A 26,335-nucleotide genomic window follows, 5' to 3' on the forward strand; every position below is an offset into this window, starting at 1 on the left:
CGTCTGGGTAAGGCAAGTCTTTCAGTGACGTTGGAACCTTTTTTCCATGGGTGGCATGGATCCACGACTTCCGTCCATCCACCCGTATCGCCGTCTGCGTTGCCAAGAGTACTCGATAGGGGCCGCGCCACCTGGGTGCTAACGATGACTTTCAAAATTTTGAAGCAGCACCCAGTCTCCTGGCTCCAGCGCGTGCCCCGGACCGGTGTATCACACTGGTAATGCCTCCTGCACCTGCTGATGAATCAAACGCAATTTCTGCATTAAAAGGCCACAATAAGTACTAAGCACAGGATGTTCTACCTCTCTAAGTTGTTTTGGCTGAGGTGCGCACCAAACATTTGCCGGCCTCCCCATTACGATTTCGTACGGGGAGAGCCGAGTTTTAGCTGTACAGACGTACGCATGCATAACGGCGCTATTGGTAATGCATCCACCCAACTCAACTTGCTTCCCGCACATATTTTACTGATCTTTGACTTGAGAATCCCATTGTGCCTCTCCACAAGACCGGCCGAACTCGGATGCCTTGAACTATGGAATCTCTTATCAATTTGAAGACCCGCACATATCTGTAACACCACTGCACCCACAAAATGCGGGCCATTATCGGACCATAAGACACGGGCAAGCCAAAACAGGAAAAATATTCTTTAAGCATTACTTTTGCCATGCTCATTGCTGTGCAGTCCTTTAAGGGATATGCCTCCACCCTCTTACTGAATGCACAGATCACCACTAAGATATATTTCAGCTTTTGGCATCTCCATCTCTATGAAATCAAAATGGATCACCTCAAAAGGCATAGAGGGCGGGCCAAAACTGCCTATTGGAGTCACTGGTCTCTTTCCTACATTGTGTTGTAAACACGTGATACAGTTCTGCACCAACCTCTCTGCATTCTTCTTTGTTTACATTTTGCCATACTGTAGATGGGTGCTGTATTATCTTTTTCGCACAGATATGGGTAGGGCTGTGGGCCACCGTGACCATTGTGGTCACAGGAATTTGGCAACATCCAGTTTCTAGTTCCCTTGTCCACCCAACAACCTTCCAGATCTAACTCAGCAGAGCCCTCTGCCCACCCTTGTATTTCATCGGCCATAGCTTCGGCCTGCATTTCTTTGACAGTGGCAACTCCATTTTCTATCATACAGGGTACTTCCTCAGTCTGAACCGTTATCATTTTGGTATTTAAATCAGTGGCAATTTGTTTCGCAATTCTGTCTGCAAACACGTTTCCCTCTCCTACTTTCCATGTTACCTTTTTGTGTGCCTCGCATTTCACTATTGCTAGGCGTTTTGGAAGCGTGAGTGCAGACAGCAATCGTACAAAGGGCCATGTTGAATTCTGGCACCATGTGATATCAAAAACCCTCTCTCAGCCCAGAGTCGACCAAAGTTATGAACCACTCCAGAAGCATACTGACTATCAGTATACATATTCACATTACATTTTTCAGAAATCTCACAGAAATCTCACAGGCTCTGGTTAATCCTATTATCTCTGCGGTTTGTGCCGAATTGTAGGGGATTCTTTTGCTTTCTACAGCGCTCTCTAGGGTAGTGATAGCGTACGCGGCAGTTGTCGTGCCGTCAGGTAATTTACATGAGCCGTCACAAAATAACTCCATCTGGCTCCTTCTGTGGGGTATCACTTAAATCAACTCTCCCCTTGGTTTCTTCCTCAGTGACCATTAAGCAATCGTGGGGGCGAGGGTGATTCATTCTCCCCAATTTCTTTTATGGGTAGTGGCATTCATTCTGCAGGATTCAAAGCGCTACACCTCATAATTTGGAAATGGGGCGCAAACAAGATAATCTCATATCTTGTCAATCTAGCAGAGGTGAGGTGTTGCGTCTGTGTCCTATTTAATAGATCGTCTATGGCATGTGGCACCATCAGAATTAAAGTATGCCCCAATACTATCCCTTCTGTTTGTTTCACTGACACAGCAGCCGCTGCGACAGATCTCAAACATCGTGGTAGTGCGCGCTACAGGGTCCAGCGCAGAAGAAAAATAGCTGCATGGCCTATTTCTTCCACCTTGTTCCTGTGTCAAAACCGCCAATGCACATCCTTCACTTTCACACACAAACAGTCTAAAAACCTTCTCATAATTCGGCGTGCCCAAAACTGGAGCCGAACATAATGCAGTTTTCAATTTATCAAATGCTTTCTGACATTCCTCTTCCCACTGTAAAGGCTTAACCGCATCCTTTCTAGTCAAGTTCACCATCGGTTTCACAATTAACGCAAAATTACCAATCCATTGTCGGCAATATGAAGCCATGCCTATTATGGCTCTGACTCCTTTCTGTGTCTTTGGAATAGGCATACAAGAAATACTTTCTATGCTTTCTGGCATTAGTCTTCTCCCTTCTTTCGAAAGTAGGTAGCCCAAATAGGCCACCTCCTTTCGATTATATTGAAATTTCTTCAAACTAGCTTTATGGCCATGTGCCGCTAGGTGTGACAGTATTAATACAGTGCTTTCTTTACAAATCTCCTCTGTGTCAGCAGCTAACAATAGATTGTCTATGTATTGCAAGAGTACACAACCCACTGGTAATTATAGCATGTCTAGCTGCTCTTTCAATGCTCTACTGTAAATACTCGGACTTTCCGTGTAACCTTGCGGAATCCGCGTGAATGTAAATGATCGTCGTCCTAATGTGAACGCAATCAAATATCTGCTGTCCTTGTCCACTGGGATGCTGAAGAACGCATTTTTTAGATCAACTACACTAAAATATTCTGCTGAAACAGGTATCATTGTCAATATTGTAGTGACATCGGGCACTAAAGGAAATTGTGGATCTACTACCTTGTTTAGCGCGCGCAAATCAATTATAAAACGGTATGGTACTTCATTGCCTCCTTTTTTATAAACTGGAAGAATCGGGCTGTTGCATGTTACTGCCTGTAATTTTTTCAATTATCCCTAATTTCACCAAATCTGTAACAATACTCTTCGATCCTTTCTCACCTTCAGCCGAAATTCTGTATTGGGGAATTCGCGGTAGGGTAACACCTTCTTTCAAAATGATCTTTACTGGCTCTATTTTCAAGCATCCTACATCGTTGTCATGCATTGCCCATTTACAGGTTGGCACTTTACTTGGCTCTCCTGGTAAAGTTTCAGACATGAATTCTGACACAGGGACATCTTGTGGCCAAATGGTTAGGAACACCCCGTCTGCCGTGCAATGTATAACGGAACGTAATTTTTTCAACAAATTTAATCCCAACAGGTTCTCCCCACAATTGTCTGTTAAAAGGAAAGGACAGTGTTCAGTGAATGGTCCTACAGTAACTGGGACTGGTTGGGACACTGGGTTTATGACTGGTGTACCTGCGAACCCTACGGAAACATTCTTTTGCCCTGACAGTGGTATATCCGGAACCAAGTGGTGATCTATTGAACACTTTTGTGCTCCTGTATCTATAAGAAAGCGGTGCTCCTCATTCCCGACTCTCATTTCTACGTAGGGTCCTCTCTGATTCACAGGAATAGACATTGGTTCCGACGCCTGTCCTGGGCTGACCTATTGGGGAAATAACACATCGTCCGATGTGTAATCATTACTGTTACTGTAATACGTGTTTGGCTGTGTATCAAAAACGTTCCCACTCTTTCCTCTATTTCCCCCACTCTGGTTTCCATACTGTTGGTTTTTTGCTGTCCCTAACTCTGGTTAGGGGCACTTTGGTTTTGGGCTTGGTTCTGATTACCTCCATTATTGTGGTGCTGCTGCATATTATTCCTATTTGGTCCATTCGCTCCTTGGTGTCCTCTATGCTGTCTCCTCTGACCAGACCCATTTCTATTCTGCAGATGCGGACATTGCGCTCGCCAGTGTCCTTCCTCCTTACAATATGCACACTGATTTGGTCCCACTGTTCCCCCATGCATATTCAAATTACTCCTTCCTTGTGCGTTCCCTCTCCCTCTATTGTGTCCTACTACTTGCTGCAGTAGTACCTGTGTTTTCAGATTTACCCTATCCTTCTCCTCTTTCTCTTTTTCCGCAGTCACTCAGTGCTCATAATATTGGGCCATGTGTAATACTTCACCCAGCGTTTTTGCTTGCCATGCACTCTCTGATGTCATTATTAGATCCTGGATTGGAAGTTTTAACCCCCTCACATATTTGTCAACAAATAACCTCTTTCCCACTTCCGAGCTCACATCCTGCCCACTTAAGTATGTAAATACTTCTTCAAATCTGTTAAAATAATCTGTAGCTAACTCATCCTTGCCTTGTACGCCTGCAGTCAATTTGTCCCATTGAATTCTTTTCTCTGGGACAATGTCTTTTAATTTCTGTACTATGCGTGCTGGTAATGCTACCAGGTTCGGTTCCGATGTTCCTCCAACTGCTTTATTCCTGTCTTCTATTATCAAGTCCGCCCATGTGGCGCCAAAGGTCGTTGTCATCCACCTTTATTTGCTTCCATGTGTCTGTTGGCAGGATCACTGGGAATATTGGGTCTATGTCACCCATGGTAAGCACGGATGATTGCAGGCAGGACTCTACTTCATTGTAAAACCCTGCAGGATTCTTTCTTATATCAGGAATCGTCTGCTTTGTTGTTCACCTCCTGTCTGGAAAAGGGGATATGCACATATTGGGTGGTATAATGGGCTGGTGTTACCTGCGCCGCTACATTGCCCGCTGCGGGAACCTCTACTTTGGGCACAAATGTAGGTGCAACCTCTCTCATAGGAAATGACCCGCTTACTGTCCCTCCCCCTTCTCTCATGTGTAACAATATTCCCAGATCAAGCGATACGGCTGTTTCTCCTCTCCCTCGCTCTAGTGCTCTTTTATATACTGCCATTATTTCGGGTAGGCTGGCCTTATCGTTTTTTATATCTTTGTCTAATAAATGTTCAGCCATCGACTGCAGTGCTTTTCTTTTCATGGGCATGGAATATTCATTAAATATCTCATGTATCTCCATTGTGGGGATACTGGGATCTGACAAACATCTAAACATTTCTCGTATACATATGTTTAACTTGTCGCCCCTCTGCATTGACGACATTGAATGTCGTTGTATATACGGCTCTACAGTTTCCTTCCTATGTCTCCTGATATCCCTACTCATGTACCCAGGTGTAAACATTTCGCCATAATCATTATCTAATTCATCTTGAAGTTCAAAAAGTCCATATACATGTCCTCTCACTTCTTTTTTTTTAATTTTTTTATTTTATGGTTGATAAAATCAACCTTTCAATATACAAAATGCCAAGAACAGTGAATTACAGTCATTAAAATATATATCTTTTTTTTACAGTTAAATGAAAGAAAAATACAAATACGACACGTGGCAAGCAAAAATCAGAACATTAAAATTCAGCATTAATAAGACAAGAAAAGAAATAAAGAATCAAAAAACTTAATGTAGGTCACAAAAAATTGCATCCAAAAACTGTACAGTTGCTATCTTAACACCCAATGATACGGATGAGAAAATGCATTGCCACATGTTTTTTTTTGTATGTTAACATTTTGCTCTTCAAAAAACTTCCCAAAACATTTTACCCAAATGGAGACCAAATTTGGGCAATGCACCAAACAATGTTCTACTGTTTCTTTTTGGTTAACATTCTTACAAAATCGACACCGATTCTCAGCCTCTCCAATTTGCTTCCTTCGGGCCAGAACATCTAGAGTCGGCCAGAGATTTAAACGAAGACATTTCTGTCGAGTCTTTGTACAAGGAAATTTGGCCAAATAATCGGCCATTACTCTTAGTCGCTTATGGCCAAATAAAGTGCGATCGAAGTCCTTATAAGTTAAACATTTATTTTGGGTTGTAATCCAATCATGATGATATATTTTCTCTTTGGCTCGATTTTCATTTGATAAGAGCAAGTCTAAATCCACAGATGCGTCGGACAGTGCATTCATAACGAACACGCACCATTTTCTCGAGAATGTCTCATTTCGCATAAGTAGATGACTTGCCACCTTTCCCAGGATATCTAAACGGTTCAAAGACAAGAGACACTTCCGAAAAAAAACACAATACTTCCAGATGACAAAGGAAGCCATGGGAAGAGATCCCAATTCAAAACGAACTAGAGGCAAAGGAGTGCACACGGACAAATGCAAAACCTGTTTCCAGAAGGATGATTCCAATTTATCCCACCACTCAATGGGTCTGGGGGAGAGGGCTTCAGATCCATAGGTCAAAACCGGGTGCACCTTCTGGAGATAGAATGTTAATACATGTCTAACAGTGAACTTGCCAAATTTGCCCATAAGAATCTTTGCTTGGGTGACTAGAGATTGTAATTTGCCAGTGGTTGCTAAATCAAGCTCAAGAGTTCTGGGCCTATCAGCCACTATAGTGCCCAAATATTTGAAACTGGGTACCTGTGCTAGAGATACATTATGTAGTTGCCAACTGAAGGGTTTGTTTTTGGTGCCTGAATGACTTTTGCAAATCATTATTTGAGTTTTGGAAGTATTGATTTGTAGATGATTTAGATCCACATAGGACTCTAGGCCATCCAATAATTTTTGGAGACCAGAATGAGTTTTTGAAATGAGGATCAAATCGTCAGCATAGAACAGATAAGGAATTCTGTGCAAGCCCAAACTGGGAGGGTCACTTAAAATCTTGCTTAGATTAAGGCCCAAGTCGTGTATGAAAAAATTGAAGATTGAGGAAGCTAAAATACACCCCTGCTTCAACCCTCTGAACGTCTGGAATTTTGCAGTCAAATCCCCACCTAAATTAAGGCGAACTTGCATAAAGGTGTTAGAGTGAAGGAGTACTATTAGAGATACCAAAGATGGTGGGCATTTCCGATTGACCAATTTATGATAGAGTAGGCTACGATCAATTGAATCGAATGCAATCTTAAAGTCAACGAAAGCCAAGTATAAGGTCTGTTAACGGGCCGCATGATCAGAGAGAAGCATGTTGAGAGTGATTATATTGGGAGTGGTGCCTAAACCTGCCACAAAGCCTGATTGAAATGGATCATTGAGGTGGACTTCTGATGTCCACTTTTGAAAGTCTCTCAGAATCAGTCGAGAGAAAATCTTCCCAGGGGCATCTAGTAGCGCTATTGGCCGGTAGCTGCACGGATCTTTACTGTTCCCCTTTTTGTAAATGGGGACGACGATTGAATGGGTCCAGGTTGGGGGCAGTTTTTGTGATTTCATGATGAGGGTGAAGATAGAAAACAAAATGCGCCCCCACACCACCGGGTGGGCTTTAAGCATGTTATTAGACAAGCCATCCGGACCACAAGCACCTGATCGACCTAGCTTTTTTGATGAACATTAAAATATCATCTACATCAAAGTCTAGGTGAAAGGTATTCAGGGCATAAGTGGAAGCTAGGGCGATACTGCCATCAGGCACTTTGTATAAATCAGAAAAATAGGCAATCCAAGCAAATTCGGAGACTTCATTGGCTTGTGTAACAACTTGCGATCCAGTTGTAGCTTGGTTAAGATGGGACCACACTCTAGCAATATCTTTGCTCTGAACTGCAGCCAATAGAAGTTGGCTATCAAGGTGATAAAGTTTGGTTCTCCTTGCTCTGACCCAATTTTTGTATTTAGTTTTGAGATTAATAAGATGCTTGGGCTGAATGTTAATGGGAACTTTCAATGCTGCTCTTTTCTGCTGATGAAAGAGGCGCTTGCGATCACTAGTTTCCCTGTCAAAAACATGTAAAGGTGGAATAGAGCATGTACGCTTAGACAGGGAACTAGACGCAAGAGGCTGAAAAAGATGAAGCATGTCAGAGTAGCAGACACTTGAAGTAGTGGAATTTAACACTGGCAACCTAGCTGCATGAGACAAACAACCATGAAGGGAGACTAGGGCTTGCTCCGTCCATCAGAGTCTATTACCCGCGTTACTGACCTTAAATTGACACTTAGCAATATTATCTCTGCGCAAAATGGAATTATCACAATATTGCAAGACAGCAGTTACTTGCTTATGATCACTCAAATCCGAGTGCACAATTTCAAAATCCAACACATCACAAAATAAGATGGCATTTGTGTACATATAATCAATAATAGATGCAGAAGAGCCCGTAGACCAGGTTGAAACTGGAGGGATATCGGAAGAAAATGCTCCATTAAGCCTATTGAGACTATGGTGTTTGGCAAATTGTTCCCATTTTTTAATGCAAGATGAATTGGTTCTACTGTTGGAATGAACGCAGTCCAGATTAAAATCTCCCGCAATTAATAATTTGTGAACAGAACCATCCAATAAAGTTAGAGACAGCATATCACTCAGGGCTTTAAGGAAGCATTCGTCCGTGATCCCCACCGGATTCCAATAGATGTTAATAATGGCATATGATGTTGATGACAATATCAATCTCGACATTTAAATGAAAGCATTAGGGGGCGCCCAGGGAAAGAGACTAGAGTTACTATCAGCTTGGATTGCGGTCAATAACCCACCAAAGGGACGGCCACTATGACCTTGATGAGCCACTATGGTGAGTACATCATGGGCATCCCAAATAGGATCAACAGTAAGCCATGTTTCCTGCAATAAAATGAATTTATATTTTGACAAAAAGCTGGAATCATTGTTCAGTAACTGCGAATGCCCCCTTGTGTTCCAGCTAATAACAGTGAAATAACTAGGCTCCACAACTTGGACTAGTTAGTGCTGGGCAAGTGGATCAAGAGCAGAACGTGGACCTCTCAGCTCCTGAGAGTGGGGACTATGGTTAAGATGGAGAGCTGACCTACTTGACAACTGCTGTTGGAGAGGAGAGGAGTCATCAGCCGCTTCCAAAGAAATCTCAAAGCTCAAATCACATAGTTGTCTCCGTGCTGCCCATATTGCATTCTGAATGACTCGTGATTGCATCCATAATCGAACCGAGCGCATGTTATGCTTGTCAAAAAAGTCAACTAAAGCTATGTCGAGTGAGTTAATGTCTTCTAGAGCAGAAACATCAGAAAAAATGCTCAAGATTGAACCGCGATTTAAGACATATTGAGGACACGGAAGTGGCCTGCATTTTAATTGTAGGCAAAAATTGGCTGGACGCTTAGGGGTAGGCCTGGAGACTGAGGATCCTTTACTCAACGCCGAAGAAACTGGTGCATTTATGGCAGATGGTTTGGACTCCTTTTGACAGACAGCTTGCAGTAATTCAAGCAGTTCCGGGGCAATTTCCGCTCACAGTGAACGTCTGGAAAAGCCAGCGGATGCTTGTAAGTCTTAGGGAAGCAGGGGCTCGGCATCTATCATGGGAGGGCGAGCAAGAGAGCTGGCGGCAGGAGCTGCTATGGAGGCAGTTGTTGGTGGTGGCAGGTGGGTTGTGCTCAAGGGGCATTTAGTTAAGGATGACTGAATAGGAAGAAATACTTTTTGGCCAAGGTGAGCATGGCCAGACATGTAAGCATCAACAGCATGACGAATTTCCTGCCGATGGAAGTCCACAGGCAAGATAGTGTCACTAACGCCTGTGGAAGGCCCTTTGGGAGGGCGAACAAGTGAGCCGGCGGCAGGAGCCGTTATGGAGCCCATGTTGGTGATGGCAGGTGGGTTGTACTCAAAGGGCATTTAGTTAAGGATGACTGAATAGGAAGAGATACTTTTTGGCCAAGGTGAACATGGCCAGACATGTAAGCATCAACAGCATGACGAATTTCCTGCTGATGGAAATCCACAGGCAAGATAGTGTCACTAATCTGTGGGATGCCCTTTGGAAGGCACTGTGGAGGGTTGGGAGGTATTGCCCATTTCAGTTACCATTTCTACCAAAGTGTCAAGCGGAGCATGGGGAGGAATGATGGAGGAACCCTCAGCATTGGATGCTGGAATACGTACTATAGACATTTGGTGATATTCCTTTGCCACAGCAGAGGAAGCAATAAGAGCACTTTTTTTGGGAAGATGAAGTTGACGAAAGAAGCTTTTCGTTTTTGAAGTTATCTTTTTTTGTGGCTGGAAGGTTTTTGGATTTTTTACACTGAGACTTTGCAAGGTTTGAGGGGCCAGCACACGAGCCAATTGGAGTGGAAATAGTGTAAGGAACACTTGGGGGAGGTAAAACTCCAGTATTGGGTGTGGGGGGACAACTGAGATAGTTGAAAGAGCCGGCGCCGTGGCTGCGTTATCCAAAATGATGCCTTCAATGAGTGGCACTGCAGGTAATAAAGAAAGGGATGCCAGCGAGGGATGGGCTTGGTTAGAACAGGTTACTAATTGTACCTCAAACGAGGTTTGAATACCTAATGATGCTGTAAACCAGAGGGCGATCACTTGCATCAATTAGCCCAGGTACAGGAGAATGTGTTTGTTGTAACAGTGAAGTAGCATGCTCTTGCCAGGCTAAAATCGTATCCAACTTTTGAGTGATCACACATTTTTAATCACCGAGTCAAAAAGTTTGGATAACGTTTGTAGTGAGACATGCATGGCAGATAAAGTGAGATTGACCATATTATTGGTCGTAGCTTCCGCATCCACTTTGCCAGAAGGACCTAGTGGTGCTGTGCTACGTCGTGGAGTCGGTGCAAGGTATGAAGCTTCAATTTCAGAACAGTTGAGATCGATGTCTGAAAACATGACTGGAGAGCGTGACAAGTTTAGAGAGGATTTCTCAGGCAAAAGTTGTTGGGAAAAGCCTGATGGATTCAAATCCAAATTAATAACTGCAGCTTCAGCAGGCACATAGGCAGCCGACTCGGTTTCAGTCACTGCCGCAGATGAAAGCGGTAAGTTGTGGAGTAGCATGCTGTCGGACAAGGAAATACAGGACACAAGACTACCACAAATCGAAGGATTTAGAGAAACAGGAGTTTGGCCCCGCGCTTCAGTAGCCACTTTGGTGTAGGGTAGAGGTAATCTATCGTTTGAAGTTAAACAAGGCGCAAATGTGGCTTGTGAAGCTAAGGGAACTCGCAAATTATCAAGCAAGGGGGCCGAAGTTGTTTCTTTACAAAAGGGCCGAATATCAGGCAATGATGGACCTCTAAAACAAACTTTGCTGCCATTACGACCACGGCTCAAAACCGGCGTTGAACAGCGTGATAGTGCTGGCTGTGTTTTTTTTTTTTTTTTTTTTTTTTTTTAAATTGTTGTGCATTATCTAACAAAAAATTGCGAGAAGGATTGGAGCCCCCAGGTTGGAGAGCTGGGGGCATCCCCATAGTCAATGTTGGCAGTCTGGCCTGCATAGTGGTTAAATCTGTAGCCCACTCGGGAACAGAGGAAACACACAAAAGCTTGCTATACACAAACAGCAGCAGAAGCAATTTGTAAAACAAAAACTCCCAAAATAATGCCTCGCTGAAAGCTCGAAAGCTAGACAGCGAGACAGCACCACTCAGCTGAACCACTCCTCTGAACTCTCACTTCTCCAGCATGGGGTCTGGCATGGATTCACATGCTCATGAATATTCCCCGTCGTCAGGCTGGGAATCCTCGGTAAAGAAAAAAAACAGTATCAGTTTCGTTTCTGATCTGTCTTTCGTAGTAATAACCAATCACTGGTCTCTGCGTCATACTGACCACAGCCAATGACTGCCCTCTACCTAAGCACCGCCTCTGGCAGCCATCTTCAGATTTTTACCGCACGTTCATGTGTTGGGATCCTCGTGCTATTGCTCTTGAGCGTTAGTGCTATTTTTTCACGTTTTTTTTCTCAAAACTTCGTTTTTTCCGGTCAAAAGAGCCTCAAGCTCCACCGACTCTCCATCCGATCAACGGGGACCCGTGTCGGATTCGTCTGCGCCCCTCAAGGGTGAAGATTTCGTCGAGCTACGTTTTGGAGGACTCCAGAAGCTTCTCAGGCCCGGACATGGCCCAGGAGAAGGGAAGCTCGACGCCCGGAAAGCTGTTCAGGGTCTGCCCTGGATGCCAGCTGCAGAACGTCTTTAAGGAGGACGAACACTCCTTTTGTCTCTACTGCTTACATGAGGACAAGACGAAGGACCGCCACCAACGCCTCGCCAACTGGCTGGAAGGGAAGAGCCCGTCAGGCGAGAAGAAGAGGAAGAAATCCGAGCGGTCTTCTAAGACCTTTGAGGACGCCCCGGCGACGGGGGTCCAACACAAGGCCAAGCACCGCGAGTCCGCTGGCACCGGGAGCGCCGAACGGTCGGGCTCTACGGGCGCCAGGCAGGGCGCACCCTCCCCGGCACCTTCAACCACGAGCCAACGCTCTGGGTCGGGTAAGAGGAAGGGCGAGCACCCGGCGAAGCTCCTGGAGAGGCCCCGGTCGAGCTCGAAGGCCCCATTGGAGGGGGAGCGAGGCAGTGTCCCCCCCTCAAGGATAAGGCGGTGAGCGCACCTAAGGTGGTGAAGGCCTTAATCCATCCGCCAAGCCCTCTATCGATACTGTCGCGGCGGCCCTGGCTCAGCCTGTGGAGGCTACACCAGTGGTGGCGACCTCGGGGCTCAGAGTCTCCCTGCCACCTCGGAGGGAGTCCTCTTTTGTGCCCATCGATAGGACCCCCGTGAAATCCCCGGCGGGGAAGAAAAAGGGGGGTCAGGGCGTCGTCGTAGATTCGGCTTCAGAGGAAGAGCTGATCGAGGTCTTAAGCCACGGCCTTGGATCCCGACGCAGGTGACGACATCGTCGAGGGTGCCGACGGGGCCCCTGATCGCCCGTCGGATTCCCCTCTGCCAGCGCCGCAAGACAACTCGGCGGCCATTTTGTTGGCTATACAGTCCTTATTCCTTATGCTCAGAGATAAGGACGAGACTGCCGTTGCCGACGGAGGAACCTCTCCCGTCTGGGGATCCTGAACCGGGACCTTCTGGTGTTCCCCCGCCCAAGAAAAGAAGGATTCACCCTCCACCTCCTTTTCAGCCGTCGCGACCCGTCCAGCCCTCCTCCCCGTCCACCCGAGGGGATGATACGGGGACTGACACGGCAGCGACGGGTACGGACGACGAGGTATACGACGAGGATCTCCCGTCGTCACCTCCCACCAGGGCTTCTCCGCTCGACGAAATTGGATCATTCCACTCCATGATCGCCAGGGCATCCGAGCTTTTCCAACTCTGCCCTGAGGAGAAGAAAAAGGAAGAATTCCTTTATCAACGGCGCAAGGCCAAGAGGAAGACGGTCCTCGCGGTGCCTCTACTGGACGACATTTGGGATGAGGGCCTCGCCCTCCTCAAGAACCCTTCCACGACGCCAGCTAGAAGAGACCGGTACAAGAAGTAGTACCGGGTCCCGGATGCAGCCCCCCTGTGCCTCCGGGCGCAGCCTACCCCGGACTCCGTCGTCTCCGCGGCGGCCAGGAAGAAAGCGGGGGGGGGTACGGCCTCCACATCGACTTCCCCACCGGACGGCGAGGGAAAGAAATTGGACGCTATGGGACGCAGGGTCATCTCGTCTACAGCGACGACGATTAAAGCGGCCAACGCCTTGGCTATCGTGGCCCGCTACGACAGGGAGCTATGGTACAAACTGGCTCCCCTGCTGGACTTCCTACCGGACGACAAGAGGGCGGATGCCCTGTAGATCCTACAGGAAGGTGAGGTGGCGTCGGACCACGCCATCACTATTGCGACGGACATCGCCGACACTGGGTTTCGCCAGTTGGGCAACGGCGTGTGCCTTAGGCGGCGTGGATGGCTCAAGGCTACGGACTTCCGTCAAGACGTACAGACCAGAGTCCTGGACATGCCGGTCGATGGGAACAACCTGTTTGGGAAAACAGTGGACGATTCCCTTCAGGCCATTAAAGCGGACACTGAGACGGCCCGGGCCCTTGGGGTTCTACAACAACAACGGACGCCCTTTCGGAGCAGCGGAGGCAAGGGCGCCTCCAAAGGTTCCGGCGGCGGTTTCTCTACCTACCGTCAAGCGGCCCGCTCGTCGTCTCAGGAGGCCTACAGAGGACGAGGCAAGTCTGGCGGACACCGCCGTCGTCGCCAAGGAGGTCAAGGCGGCAAAGCCTCGTCGAAACAGGATTGAACCGGCCGTGGGGTCGGGCCCCCACCGAAGCACCCCGGTGGGAGGCCGGCTGGCGAGCTTCGTCAGCGTGTGGGAGTCCATCTCCACCGACCGTTGGGTGCTGGACGCCTTAGCCCGGGGCCACGCGCTCGAGTTTCAAAGAAGGTGCCCGCGCGTCCCCCCCATGGCCAGGAAAGAGCTTCACGTCCCTCAGCTTCTCCTGGAGGTAAAGGCGTTGCTCAGGAAGGGCGCCATCAAACTCGTCCCAAAGAGGCTTCGGGGCTCCGGAGTTTACTCGAGATACTTCCTCGTGAAGAAGAAGACGGGAGGATGGCGCCCCATCCTAGACCTGCGACGTCTGAACAAGTTCATCAAGGCGCGGAAGTTCTGGATGGTCACCCTCCAGCACGTCCTGGGTCAGCTGGAGGAAGGAGACTTCCTGTCGTCGTTGGATTTGGAGGATGCCTACTTCCATATTCCCATCCTAAAGGGGCACCGAAAATTCCTCAGGTTTGTGGTCCAAGGGCGTCACTACCAGTTCAAAGCCCTCCCCTTCGGACTACGGTCGGCACCCAGGGTATTTACCAAGTGCCTTGCACCGGTGGCGGCGCAGCTGCGCCGCGAGGGGATCCACGTCTACCCCTACCTGGACGACTGGCTCATCCGAGCCAAGACGAGGGAGCTCGCCGTGGAGCACACGGCAAGGACCGTCCAACTTCTCACGGACCTGGGATTCTCCGTGAACTACGCCAAGTCCCACCTGGTACCCGCGCAAAACGCACTGTTTCTGGGAGCGAAGCTCGACACAGTGTCCCTTCTGGCCTCCCCGTCGGAGGAAAGGACCAGGTCCATCCTGGGCAAGGTACAGCGGATGTTGGTTTCCGACGCGGCCAAGGTGAGGTCCATCAAGTCCCTCCTCGGAATGATGTCTTCTTGCATCTACCTCATTCCCATGTGCAGGCTCCGGATGCGCCCGTTGCAGGAGTTCCTGGACGCGCGCTGGACCCAAACGACGGGCGGCTTCAAGGAGAGGATCACACTTGACGAGAGTTTCCGCCGAGCGGTCCGGTGGTGGGGCACCCGCGCGCATCTGACGGCGGGCATGGACTTCCAGACCCCAGACCACCAGGAGACAGTGACCACGGATGCCTCCCTGGAAGGGTGGGGAGCGCACACCGAAAATCTGCACGCGAGAGGCCTGTGGCTCCCGACGGAGAAGTCCCTCCATATCAACGTCCTGGAGCTCCGTGCCGTGTTCTGGGCCCTCAGGTCCTTCCTTCCGTCCCTCAAGGGCAAGGTGGTGAGGATCTTCACCGACAACAACACCACCACCATGTTTTACATCAGGAAACAGGGCGGAACCAGGTCCCCAGCACTGTCCAAGGAGGCGCAGGACCTGTGGCATTGGGCCGTCGCCCAAAGGATGTTTCTGGTGCCGTTTCATCTGGCAGGGATAAAAAACACCATCGCCGACTCACTCAGCAGGGAGCTGCGCTCGTGCCACGAGTGGGAACTACGGCAGGATCTACTGGATCGCCTCTTCCGACGGTGGGGCACACCCCAGATCGACCTGTTCGCGACGACGACGAACTCCAAGTGCCGGAGGTTCGCCAGCAGGTTTCCCCATGCGAGGAGCATGGGCGATGCTTTCTCGTTCCCCTGGGAGGGCCTGTTCCTCTACGCGTTCCCTCCTTTGCCACTGCTAATCCGGCTCGTCAACCAGCTCAAGAGGTCACGGTGCAGGATGATTCTCGTCGCACCTGCGTGGCCGAGGCAGATATGGTTCCCGGACCTTCTGGACTTATCAGCGTCCCCGCCAATCAGGCTGCCGGTGGACGCGGATCTACTCTCCAGGGAAGGAGGCGCCATCCTCCACCACGACCCGAAATCGCTGAACTTGCAGGCCTGGCTCCTGCAGCGCTAGAGTTTGGAGGATACGACATACCGGCCGACTGCAGAGAGGTTCTTGCAAAGGCCAGGGCGTCCTCGATCTCTTAAATGCTACGGACACAAATGGAAGAGGTTCTCTGTCTGGTGCCACGCACAGAAGATTAACCCTCTACGGATTACGGCTCCCCAGGTGCTGCCGTACCTGCTGACGCTGGCCAAAGCTGGACTGGCACACGCGTCCATCAAGATTCATCTTGCTGCGATCTCCCGATACACCAGGACCACGGGCCGGACGTCCTTGTGGTCTCATCGTCTGGTGAAAGAGTTCATGAAGGGACTGTTCAGATCGTTCCCGCCGGTGAAGGCTCCGGCCCCGGCGTGGGAGCTCAACGTGGTGCTGACCAAGCTCATGGCACCTCCGTTCGAGCCTCTGCACTCGGCCCCGTTGAAGTTTCTGTCGTGGAAAACAGTGTTTCTTGTGGCCATCACCTCCGCACGACGGGTGGGAGAGATCCAGGCCCTTTCCTGCAAGGCCCCGTACTTGACTTTTCACGACACGAGGGTAGTGCTCAGGACGCACCCCTCCTTCATGCCCAAGGTACCGTCGGACTTCCATCTCAACTAACCCTTGGTGTTGCCTGTGTTCTTCCCGTCGCCTTCGTCGCCAGCTGAGAGGACTTTGCACTCGCTGGATGTGGCTAGAGCGCTGAAGTTCTATGTGGACCGCACAAAGTGTTTTCGGAAGACGTCACAACTCTTTGTGAATTTTGGACCTGTCAATCAGGGGAAGGCTCTCTCGAAGGCTTCCATTTCCAGATGGCTCTCTGGCTGTATCATGTACTGTCATCGGTTGGCAAACCGACCGCTGCCTGGCCGTCTGAGAGCCCATTCCACCAGAGCGATCGCAGCCACCACAGCGTTCCTTTCTGGTGTGCCCCTGCTGGACATATGCAGGGCTGCTAAGTGGAGGTCGACGCACACCTTCACGAAATTCTACTGCGTCGATCGGGATTCCAGGGAGGAGTCCAGGGTCGGCCAAGCAGTGCTGCGCAACCTGTTCGCCTGAGGTGAGCCTGGAGGTAAGGTGCTTAATGTTGGGCTTGATGTAATGCTTGAGCCTTTGCCACCTCCCGTGGTTGTGCATGTGTGTACTGCTATGTATTCTTTATTCATGAGCATGTGAATCCATGCCAGACCCCATGCTGGAGAAGGAACAAGTTACTTACCTGTAACTGTTGTCCTCCAGCATGGGTCTGGCATGGATTCACATGCGAACCCTCCCGCCTTCCCCTCTGCGGCTCTTCACTTGGTCATACTGCCACTTCACGTGCTTCCAAATCTGAAGATGGCTGCCAGAGGCGGTGCTTAGGTAGAGGGCAGTCATTGGCTGTGGTCAGTATGACGCAGAGACCAGTGATTGGTTATTACTACGAAAGACAGATCAGAAACGAAACTGATACTGGTTTTTTCTTTACCGAGGATTCCCAGCCTGACGACGGGGAATATTCATGAGCATGTGAATCCATGCCAGACCCATGCTGGAGAACAACAGTTACAGGTAAGTAACTTGTTCCTTCTTCATCCCTCTCCCTACAGCGTGCTAATGCATTCAAATCTAACAATCGCTGCGGTGGTAATTTCCCAATTAACTGTTTCCATTTCTCCACCAAATATTCACCCATGCATTCCAACACTACCTGTCTTTCGTTGCTTCTTCGGAAGTCCTACATCGAGGCCAATGCTGCTGTTCTATCATTCCCGTCTATATACATTTTTGCCTGTTGCTGCAATTCCACCTTCCTTTCTTTGCTGATCGCGGTGGGAGTTACCCTCGTGCATCCTGTTGTTCAGTCCCGCATCTCGCCCCTGTGGCTTCAATTTCAACCCCGAGGAGGAACGGACGGTACCGAGTCTGCGTCTAAGGCGGGAGGTGTGGATGGGACAATGGGAACAGGGAGTGTCTGTTGTGGGCCTGGTTGGCTAATAGAAAGTGTTATGTGCGCGGTCTGTGGCTGTGGGAGGGCTTGAGCTACCGGAGGGAAAGTTTGGGCTACGGGCGGGGTTCGGGCAATTGTTACTGACGTGGTTGGCCTCACTTCTGATCTTGGGCCTTGTTTTGTATGAGTCAATGTTTTCTATCAATTCATTTGCTATATGTAATTCTCGTTGTGGGTATATTCTTTCTATATTCAACTGCTCATGTCTACCTGAGCTTCTTAGACTCTCCGTCCACTCCTCCTCTTCCGCTACTTCACCTTTCGTTTTATGCCTGTGCGCATGCTTCGCTCTACTTCTAAATCGGAGCATTGCTTCCCTTCTCCAGTCTTTAACGATATCAAATGCTGCAGGACGCGCTTTCTTTCTTATCAACACCCTTTCCAAATTAGCTATTCTCGCTATCTCAAAACTACCATTAATCGGCCACTGATGGTCTTGTTGCTTTCTGGTTTGCCTATGCCAAGTCTCACAGAATATTATTGCACCCACACCATACTTCACATACATCTCATACGCCGGCGTTCCCGCACGTGGTGCAATTTGGCCATCTTCCAAAGATATGTCTACCACAGCGGAAAGAACCTGCTATGATGAATACCCCAGGCATGTTTCAACCTTCCCCCTGGTTAATCAACCTTACCTAGGGTGTTTGATTTTGCAAAGTCAACTCTCAACCAATAGCAGGATTACTTTGAATCGGGGAATGACTCGCCTGATAAATCAAGTCGTCTGTATACTGACGCACCAAATGACGTCGTGTCTGCGTTTCTTGGCTTCCGCCTCGTTTCGGGACTCTCGCCTCCTTGTTCTCTAGCCAGGCACGTCGATCAGGGATCAGATGTGTGCAGATCTGCAAAGGAGTCTCATCACTTCTACAGGGTGCCCAGAACACCTCTTGATCCTGGCTCGATCGTCCCATCCTCGTCGTTCGCCGCCATACTCAATTACAACGTATGCGATGGAACAAGTGGGGGAGGGTCCCTATTCGGGCGCCATCTTGAAAGGGGCCCCTAGGGGTCCCTTACGTCTATGGAAACAAGGCGACTCACCACACACGATAGATACGCCAGACACAAGGTTGTATTCCCAAAGCTAGGATTTATTGCGAAGCAAGTGTCTCAGTTGGCCAACTCGGTCTCACGCCCCGCGACGTGCATCTGTAGACCTCGAGGGAAGCAAGAGAGTGAATTACGTACACCAGTTACATATATGCAAAATGCATATCAAACAATCAACTATGACATGTTTAACACCCCCCCTTTATTGGGTTTCTTTGAACTTGGTGTGATGATGGACCCTTTCGACAACTATGACACCTTCAAATATCTATTCTAGTAACAATTTGCAATTTGAGTGTGGAGGCATCTTTCAGTTGTTGAACAGAACACAGCGCTTCTGTTCCCGGAAGCGAGCAACATACGGGGGAGAGTTGCATTCCAGACCTTGCTTTCTATGAGGTGCTATTCGTGTCCTGGGAGCCGACACGCTCTAACGGGGCTCAGCAAAGGGGGGCTGTAAGAAGAGCATAATTCAAGCCTTTAGCTGCTTTATTCTAACATATTCTACCATATAACAAGACTGGCTGGCAGCTGCGAAATGATTAAATGACCTGCAGCTCTGCTTTAAGGCTGCATTCGGGAGGGAGCCGGGCATTCTTCCTGGCGCTGCCTACGTTGTGTTTCAACAAACTCTTGTTATCCTCGCGGCCCTGCGGCCTTGTCCTTTTATGTGCAGACAACAATGTTTTACAGTCGAGCAGTGTAAGCTGAAAATGTACTATGAAGCAATAAGAACAGAAAGCAATGATTAGAAAACAAAATGGTGATTCTTGTTACATCAAAATGGCCGTTCATTGGCAAACTCGGAAACCTATATTCTGTCATATCGTGCATGAGACGGTTGGCCCACGGCCATCAAAATACGTTCGCAGTCATATATGAGAGGCATCCATTTTTCTAGACTGACAACTACAGTGATTGACTTTTATAGTGTTTGTCAGTTCTCCAAAGCTTACATACCACTTTCATTCCTACGATGGAGAGCTGTACTTTTCATGATATTTCTCTACCTACTAGTTTTCATATTTACATAGTGTAAACCAAGATAGACTCTTGAGGTTTTCGGAGGGATGTTGCCATTGATTTTACCTGCAAAACAGCCAACTAAGGTACTCCATGTTCCTGCGGTAAACATTATTGTTGGATGTTACCTTGGCCTATCTGAGCGTCTTCCCTTGAACGATCTTCAGAAATATGTTCAACTAGTATGTATAGTGTCTCCTCAATGTAATAATCATCCCCTATGTTGGTCTGCATAGGTAGGAGACATAAAACATAGCAGACTAACTTCTATAGTCGTATTGCTTCAGTCATGTGATCTTATAACCCCAACACCCCAGTATCACCAATAAAGACCCCTGTATTTTACACTCACAAACGTATAGTAAAGGACTGAGGTGATGTGAAGCTGATGGGGATAGATGAGGGTGGTGTCACCCTGCCCGCCTTTCCACATTAAGGTCTGTAAACTGATGTCTGCTGCTAATGTTGCTGAAAAAGGTTTCCAAGATGTTTGATAATGCATGCCTCTATCAGAAGGGGATAATTATCAGCTTGTGAATGTACGGAACATGTAAACTCTACAGAATGTGTGTTGCAGGCTAGTAACTTTGGCTTTGAGGGCACTTGTATACAAGGTTGGCACATGTAATTTTTGATTGGATAAGTTAACAGCGGGTGTGTTTTGGCACCACTCAGTCAAATGTCAGTTTAACCTTGGCTCGGTCATTTTTCCTGCTGCACACAGAGTGGACGAAATGGGCAGGGCCAGGGCCCCTTGGAGTCAGCATATCCCGCACTTGCAGCAGAGCCGCAAGATTCAACTTGCTGAAACCAATTTACAGGCTGTCATTAAACCACTGTTCCCTCCCCATTCACTGCCCACTTCCTAAATGTACATTTTCATTTCCTCGCCTAGTTCACCGGCTAGGTTACATTTTAATTATGTATTGGTTAGAGCATTCAGGAAAGGCTTATGTCCTTAAAAGATGCCTTTACTCTGCAAAGTTATTTCTTTTGGTAATCTTTCTTCCCTCAACATCCACCTGTGTTGCCTTCCCTGATCTATTTCAGTGCAGGGTGATGTGGCAGTTTTGCGTCATATGGCCATTTGGTTCATTTTTTTTCCATATCAGAATCAAATAAATGACGTCTTTGTTTTGTCTCTCGCTCGTCTGACTGCAGGCAACATCTGGACCATGGATAATTTCACTGTAGTAACTTCAGTCTTTATTTTGTTAAGAAAACATTGGAGTTGTTTTCCCACTGGGGGCGATGAGAATAATGTTATGGGGCTGGTCCATGCTTCTGAAAATATGCTCCCCTTCCCTGCATGTTGGGATACAGTTGTGCAGCAAGAGAAATGTGAATCCAACCCTTTTCCAATTTCTTGAATGACTCTGGATGGAAGGGGTGGAATGGGTGCTGCTAGCTCCCGGGTTGTACGGTTGGGAAGGGATTTAGTTCCTGAGGTCCTTGGCAAGTATTATGTGCTGGAGAAGGAGGGGCAGAGGTGCAAAATTAGGCCATGTTATGGGCAATTCTCTTATTTTGGTGTCAGCGAGTGTGGAAGCTTCACATTTGGTGGCTACAGTGGGATCCTGAACGAGACTCTGGAATTGTGGGTAAGTTCCTTGGAGATTTGATGATTAGAACGGTTGAGGGGTGTTTAAGGTGCAGTTAACTCTCCTTTTGAAGTTGAGGGGTCAACCCCTTCAGTTTGGGGGTAGCATCAGATCCACAACATTGCTCTTTTTGCACAGAGGGAGAGACTTTGGAATTGAGCAGGTGTGACGTGAAGGGCTGCATGTTTATTTAAAGGGTTGGTAAATGGAGACTATAGTCTATCTCACCAGGCATGCTCCATACAGTAACTCTACAAGGAGGTGGACATTTTTTGACTACCAGTCATGCTCCAAACACCCAGGGAGACGCTCTACATCGTGGCCATCCTCCCTCTCCCCCGCCCCTCCGTCACACCCGACACGAGTGATGCCACCCTAGTGTTTAACAAACCATTTCCTCTTAGGTGGCACAACACAGGTAGTGACCCTCAGACCATTATGTACCCAGCTCATCACACCAAAGCATGTAACCTTACAGATAATGTAATAGACTTAAATATGTACTCAGTATGTTCATTCCAGGAGTCCCTTTAGCAAGTAGTGACCCACCCATGTGCGTGTCAAGCCGGTCTATTCAATGAATATTACATACAGTGATTCAAACTAATGTGACTAAGCTCTTTTGCGGGCAAGCCCCACACATATAGATACCTAACCTAGCATTCACCAGCTTCTCTCTCCCAGGCACACTTCTTAGTGTTCCGCTTAAGAGTGTGACCAGCCAATTCTGGCCCAGGCATGTACCATACAGTGACCCACCTTAGAGTCTGGCTTAAGGCATGTTTTGTGCAGATATAGTGCCCCACCCTAGTGTGTGCCCAGTCTCTTATGTCCCCAGGATAAAAATACACCGGCCCACTCTTGACTACCCAGGCATGGTTATAAAAGTATAAGAGCCCATCCAAGCAGTTTGCAAACCATATTCTTTAATGCGTTCATGATATGATATGATATGATATGGTATTTGTAACGCGCCTATACACAAGTGTTTCAAGGCGCGACGAGGCAGGGAGGGAGGGAGACAAGGGGAAGACAGACAAACGATCCTACTAGGCCAGGTGTCATTCAGATCGGGCAAGTGCAGAGGTAAGGGGAAAAGGAGAAAGTGCAGGGGGAGGAGGTGGGGGGGGAAAGTGCAGTACACGGTAAGTAGCGTAATAATAATAAATAATAAATAAAAGGGCCAGCTGGTGGCAAGTGCGAGGTAAGTGCAGAGCAAGTGCTAGGAAGGGGGCTGTAGGGATACAGTGACAGTCCCACAGTGCAGGGGGCGCCAGGGAGGCAGTGCAAGTTGAGAGTGGCTGGGCCTTGGACCGAGGTCGCTGAGAGGGCCAAGATGCAGGTTTAGTGCAGAATTTAGTGGGGAGTTAAGCAGGTTTAGCAGGGGAGAGGGAGAGAGAAGGCAGAAGCGAAGAGGAAGGTTTTGAGGTGCTTCCGGAACCGGAGATGGTTCTCCTCAAGTTTCAGGGAGGCAGGAAGGCTGTTCCAGAGGGAGGCCCCTGCTGCGGAGAGAGATCTACCCCCAGCTCGTTGCTTCGAGAAGCGGCTGACCATGAGGGAGTTGGAGATGGATGAGCGAAGGGCCCGTGAAGGAAGATATTTAGGAAAAGAGAGTTGAAGGTATTTAGGCCCCAGGCCCCAGAAGGCCTTGTGGACAATGCAGAGGGTTTTGAACTTAATCCTCGCAGCCACTGGGAGCCAGTGAAGAGATTTCAGCCCTGGAGAGATACGGTCCCTGGGCTTGAGGCCAAGGACAAGTCTCGCAGTTCTGTTCTGGATAAGTTGCAGAGGGCGGAGAGTGGAGGCAGGCAGATTAAGATAGAGGCTGTTACAGTAATCCAGCCTTGAGAGAACCAGGGCTCGGGAGACAGTGAGCTTCTGGGGGAAGGAGAGGAAGGGAAGAATACCTCTGAGGAGGTGCAGCTGGTAGTGTGACTTCTTAGAGACGTCAGATATATGAGGAGAGAAGGAGAGTGTGGAGTCGAAGATGACCCCAAGGTTTTTAGCCTTGCAGGTAGGGGCAGGAAGGGGGCCAAGGGAGGCCGGCCAGAGAGCTGCAGGGAAGGAGGGAGTGGGTGTGCCGATGAGTAGAATCTCAGTCTTACTGGCATTAAGGCAGAGGTCATTGGCGGCACACCATTCCTGGATAGCAGACAGACAGTCGGAGATGAGGGAAGAAGAGGAGGCGGCCGAGGGTAGCCTGAAAATGAGCTGGGTATCGTCCGCATAGCACTGGAAGTGGGGGCAGAGAGCGGCGATGCAGTGGGCAAGGAGTGCCAGATACTGGTTGAAAAGCCAGGGAGAGAGGTTGGATCCCTGGGGGACACCACAGGTGGAGAAATAGATGTCGGAGAGGAAGGAGCCCATTTGGACCTGGGATGGTCGACTAGAAAGGAAAGAGGTCAGCCATGCCAGAGCCTGACCAGTGATACCCAGGTTATCACGGAGACGGTTGAGCAGGATGGAATGGTTGACAGTGTCAAAGGCAGAGGAGAGATCGAGCAGAATGAGAACACAGGGAGTGTTGGAATCGAGGTTCAGGAGCAGGTCCTCACGGATGTTCAGGAGAGCAGTTTCCGTGCTTCTGGCCGCTCTGAAGCCGGATTGATGGTCATGAAGGTTACCAACATATTCAGCATGGAGGTTAAGCTGGGAGATGGCCAGTTTCTCCAGGAGCTTACCCAGGAAGGGGGTAATGGAGATTGGGCGATAGTTGGCCGGGCAGGAGGGGTCGGAAGAGGGTTTCTTGAGGAGGGGGTGCACAAGGGAGTGCTTGAGGGGGGATGGGAAGACTCCAGAGGCGAATGAGTGGTTGCAAAAGTCAGCCAGGGCAGGAGCCAGGGAGTCGATGTGGTCCTTGATGGTTTTGGAGGAACAGGGGTGAACCTGTTTAGACGAGGCTTTCATAGATCGGACTTGTCTGGAAACCTCATCAGCAGAAAAAGGTGGAAAAGCAGAGAAGGAGGGCGGAGGGGCGGCTGCAGGAGAGCAAGAGGAAGAGCCGGGAGGAGAGGGAGGGAGGTGAGAGGAGGAGAGCGAGGACAGGATGTCCTGAGTTTTTGAGATGAAGTGCGAGGCCAGTGCAGTGCAAAGGGCCTGGGAGGGGACAGGAGAGGTAGAGACTGCAGCAGGGTTGGCCAGCTCCTTGCAGATTTTAAAGAGTTCGGCCGAGTTGTTAGATGCCTCAGAGATGCGGGCTTGGATGAGGGCTCTCTTCTTGGTGAGAACGGAGAGCCGGTATTGCCTTTGGAGCAGGCGGCAAGCCAGTTTGTCAGAGGATGAACATGAAGCACGCCATTTCCTCTCTGCCACCCTGCACTTGCGTTTTAGGGTGACGAGATCCGAGTCATACCAGGAGTTACATTTGGCTTTGGGCTTCAGGCGGATTCTCATGACGGGGGCAAGGATATCGAGAGTATCAGATATAGAGGAATAAAGCATGGAGAGGGCTGTGTCAGGGTGTGAGTCAGCCGAGGGGGGAGAAGGGGGCGAGAAGGTAGCAGCGAAAGCCTCAACTGACACGCGCTTCATGGGTCGGATGACCGAGAAGGTGGGAGGCAGTGAAGAGGGTGGCTTTGCCTGTGGGTTAGGGAGGGAGAGGTAGGAGGATAGGAGAAAGTGATCGCTCCAGGAGAGAGGAGTGGAGAGAGGGAGGGAGAGGGGAAGGTCAGAAGAGATCAGAGCATCAAGAGTGTGCCCTGCAGAGTGAGTAGGCCCAGACGGGAGAATAGAGAGTGAGAGAGAGTTGCAGAGTTCGCGAAAGAGACCAGTGGGGGGACAGGAGGCATCGAGGTGGATGTTGAAGTCACCGAGAAAGAGGAGTTGGGTGGTTGAGGACAGGAGTGAGGAGGAGAGGTCAGCCCACTCAGAGAGGAAGGAGGAAATTTGACCAGGTGGCCGATAGATAGTGGCCACGGTAAGGGAATGGCTAGGAGAGAGAGAGAGACGGCAGACAAGACATTCAAAAGAGGAGTAGGTCTGCGTAGGAGTGACAGTGGCAGGAATCCACTCAGGGAAGATAAGGGCAACACCACCCCCTGAACGGTTAGGCCTGGGCATGGAGAGGATCTTGTAGCCATCAGGTAGGAGTGTGTCGAAGCTGGTGGCAGAGCTGGCAGTGAACCAAGTAGTATTCCCATTGATGTGCATTTTTCCATTGGATGCATCTTGAGACAATTCCACGCTAAACCCTGTATGGAAACATAGAAAGATAAGAAATGGTCTTTCAGAGCGTTTGATTTCCTTTGAGCACTTAACCCTGTTCTCATTAGAATTTTTGTTTCCCCTTGATCGTTGAACATTTTATAATATTGTACAACTGACCCTTCCATACAGAGTTGCACTGACCCAAACTCATAACAATTGTGTCTCTCTTTGTAGATGTTGTGGATACCACGAACATCCCTCCCTGGCAGCCTGCCATTCTGCCACCAAGCGAGATCACGGTTACCGACATCACTGCCAACTCCATCACCGTCACATTCAAGGAGGCTCAGATGGCTGAAGGCTTCTTTCGCGATCGAAGCTTGGAGACTTAAGTGGAAGAAAACATTTTCGTTTTTAATAAAAAAGCGAGAATTATGTTCACACGAGGTATAGATGTTCTGTCCTCCCCATTCCCCCTTTCATCTGAAAACTACAACAGGAGAGGTCATTGTATGTACTTTAAGATGGGAAGTGATGTCACTGCAATGGGGCTGATGTTGCTCTACCTGCAATGGCAAATTGCAGTCTTCTGTCAGGGAATGTCACTGCTTTCGGGTATTGGTGTCATCTGGAAGATGAGAAGTGGTACTTGTGGTTGGGGAAATTACTTTGAACCTTAAGGCAAAAA

The 26,335-nt window shown here is 48.8% G+C and overlaps 1 protein-coding gene across 1 annotated transcript in view; it reads left to right on the forward strand.

Annotated features, from left to right (window-relative positions):
• The window catches only part of CBX7 (chromobox 7), a 441,750-nt gene extending 415,662 nt beyond the window's left edge, over nt 1-26,088 (forward strand). The window contains exon 6 of the mRNA XM_069652955.1: nt 25,882-26,088. Within this exon, the coding sequence (XP_069509056.1) occupies nt 25,882-26,039 (158 nt within the window). The 3' untranslated portion in view covers nt 26,040-26,088. The remainder of the gene's footprint in view (nt 1-25,881) is intronic.
• The last annotated feature ends 247 nt before the right edge of the window (nt 26,089-26,335 follow it).

This window comes from Ambystoma mexicanum, chromosome 3q (genome assembly GCF_040938575.1).
Source record: "Ambystoma mexicanum isolate Mex_15411 chromosome 3q, UKY_AmexF1_1, whole genome shotgun sequence".
In the NCBI taxonomy this organism is placed as follows: Eukaryota; Metazoa; Chordata; class Amphibia; order Caudata; family Ambystomatidae; genus Ambystoma; species Ambystoma mexicanum.